This window comes from Elephantulus edwardii, unplaced genomic scaffold (assembly GCF_000299155.1).
Source record: "Elephantulus edwardii isolate Elephantulus edwardi_28Jun2011 unplaced genomic scaffold, EleEdw1.0 scaffold00086, whole genome shotgun sequence".
NCBI lineage: Eukaryota > Metazoa > Chordata > Mammalia > Macroscelidea > Macroscelididae > Elephantulus > Elephantulus edwardii.
Genome location: NW_006399836.1, coordinates 11,301,541 through 11,303,694, shown reverse-complemented (window position 1 = coordinate 11,303,694; position 2,154 = coordinate 11,301,541). Strand labels below are relative to the sequence as shown.

The following is a 2,154-nucleotide window of genomic DNA, read 5'->3' as shown; positions in this document are numbered from 1 at the left end:
GGTTGTATTCGACTTGACAGCATCTAACAACAACATAATCAGAAGAGACAGAGGAAGGCCATCTTGAAGGATGAGCATTGGTGCCCACTGACCAGGCAGTCTCGTATTCAGTTGGCACAAAGTGGAATTCTGCATGAACCCCTCTTGTGATACACAAGAAAGATTTTCTTCCTCCCCTGCTGGGAACAATATAACAAGGGACATATCTAATGACATATCATGTTTATACGTAGCTAAACTTTTCCTACACAGAGTAACATGAATCAGGGCAAGTGGAGAGAGATGTGTTGATAGGTCATTCTCTGCAGTGGGATGTGTTTGGATCAAAACAGCCCTGAGAACAAAGTCAGCCTACCTTCACAACCCACCCAAATATCAGGTGACATGTTCAGTTCTAATTACAAGGTTCCATCATGGGCAAGGGGAAGATGTCAGACCATGCTCGGACTGTCTCTTGCCAATGGACTGGATCACCCTTGAAGGAGAAAACACCTTTAGCTACCACCTGAAGATGATTTTTTTTCTCTTTTACTCCCATATTACATCAGTCCTACGGAACTATGGGATGTTTACATTGGAACAAAAGTCTTTGTATTTCTAGAATTCTTTCCCATTTTATTTGTAGTAATAATAATAAGATTTGTGAAGGATAGATCTTCTCAAGCCCATTTTACAGATAAGAAAACTACCTTTCTTTTATTTTTATTATTATTATTAGCATTAATAATAATAATTAATGAAAATTTACAGAAACTTTGGATTTCCATGCATTCATTGTTGCCCTTTTCTCCCTTCCCAGCCCTCCCTGCCAATTCACTCTTCTCTTTGGAATGTAAAAGAAAAATTCTTTCATTGTTATACAATTCCTCCCCTCAAGTTCACTCCGCTATGCAGCCTTCATTCTGGCCTCCTGTCATGGCAATAATACCTAATCATATATTCCTTTTAAATACTTCTCTCCCTCATCTATTTCAAAGCAGTATACATAATTTATCCCATCTATCTCAGTCTCCCCCCACTCCGATGTCAGTCCTGTTTCACAACAATGGCACCATACAGTATTTTTCCATTTGTGACTGAACTAGTTCACTCAGCATAATGTCCTGCAGGGTCACCCATTTTGAATAATATTTCATGAGTTCCTTGTTTTTCAATGCTGCATAATATTCCCTTGTGTGCATATACCACAGACCTTTATTAATGACTTGATCTTTGTTGTTACAGGGATGAGGCAGATGCACTACAGAAAGCTCTGAAAAAGCTTTGCCAAGTCCGGGCGAGGGAAGACACAGATGAGCTTCGAAAAGAACAGTTGGCTAGAGAGAAGTTTTTGAGAGAATTTCCTCAGGTGCAAAGGGAGCTTGAAGAGCATATCAGGGAGCTTCGCGCCTTAGCAGACAAAGTTGAGAAGGTGCACAGAAAGTGTACCATTTACAGCATGGCGGCCAGCTCGACTGGCGTCCTCTCTGGAGTTCTGACCTTCAGTGGTCTGGCTTTGGCACCTGTAACAGCAGGGATCAGTTTGGGGCTCATGGCAGCTGGGACAGGGCTGGGAACAGTAGCTACAGCCTCCAGTTTAACCATCAGTGCTGTGGAACTCTTCGAAATGTTATCAGCAGAATCCAGAGCCAGTCAGACGATGCCAACTGACAGTGGCAAAGGGGAAGAAGTTGTGAAGGCTCTGATGAAGAACAAGGGTGCATTAATATCCATCCTAACGAACTGTGTCACTGCCTCACAAACCATTCGGAAGAACATCAAAGCCATCAAATTGGCCCAGAAAAACCCTAAATTGGCAGCCAATGCCAAGGTTTTCACAGCCGGTGGAAACCTCTCAGTAAAGGAAACTTTGGAGGTGCAGAAAGCCTTTAAAGACACTGTACTCTCAATGACCAAAAGAGCCCGAATGGTGGGTATGGCCACCACAGGTCTGTCCCTTGCTGGAAATGCGTACAGCCTTTGGAGTGATTCAAAGCACTTGCGTGAGGGGGCGAAGGCAGAGTTGGCCGAAGAGCTGAGGCTGAAGGCTGAGCTGATGGAGAAAGAGCTGGAGGGTCTGACTCTGATCTATGAGAGTCTGCAGGGACAGGGGCAGCGAAAGCCTCAGCCCTGAAGGGAGCGGAGAGCTGCTCTGGGAGCACAGGGGAGCACAAG

General features: G+C 44.2%; 1 protein-coding gene across 1 annotated transcript in view; it reads left to right on the top strand.

The window, feature by feature from the left end:
• The window catches only part of LOC102866346 (apolipoprotein L2-like), an 8,876-nt gene extending 6,763 nt beyond the window's left edge, over nucleotides 1-2,113 (top strand). The window contains exon 2 of the mRNA XM_006890227.1: nucleotides 1,225-2,113. Within this exon, the coding sequence (XP_006890289.1) occupies nucleotides 1,225-2,113 (889 nt within the window). The remainder of the gene's footprint in view (nucleotides 1-1,224) is intronic.
• Nucleotides 2,114-2,154: the final 41 nt, after the last annotated feature.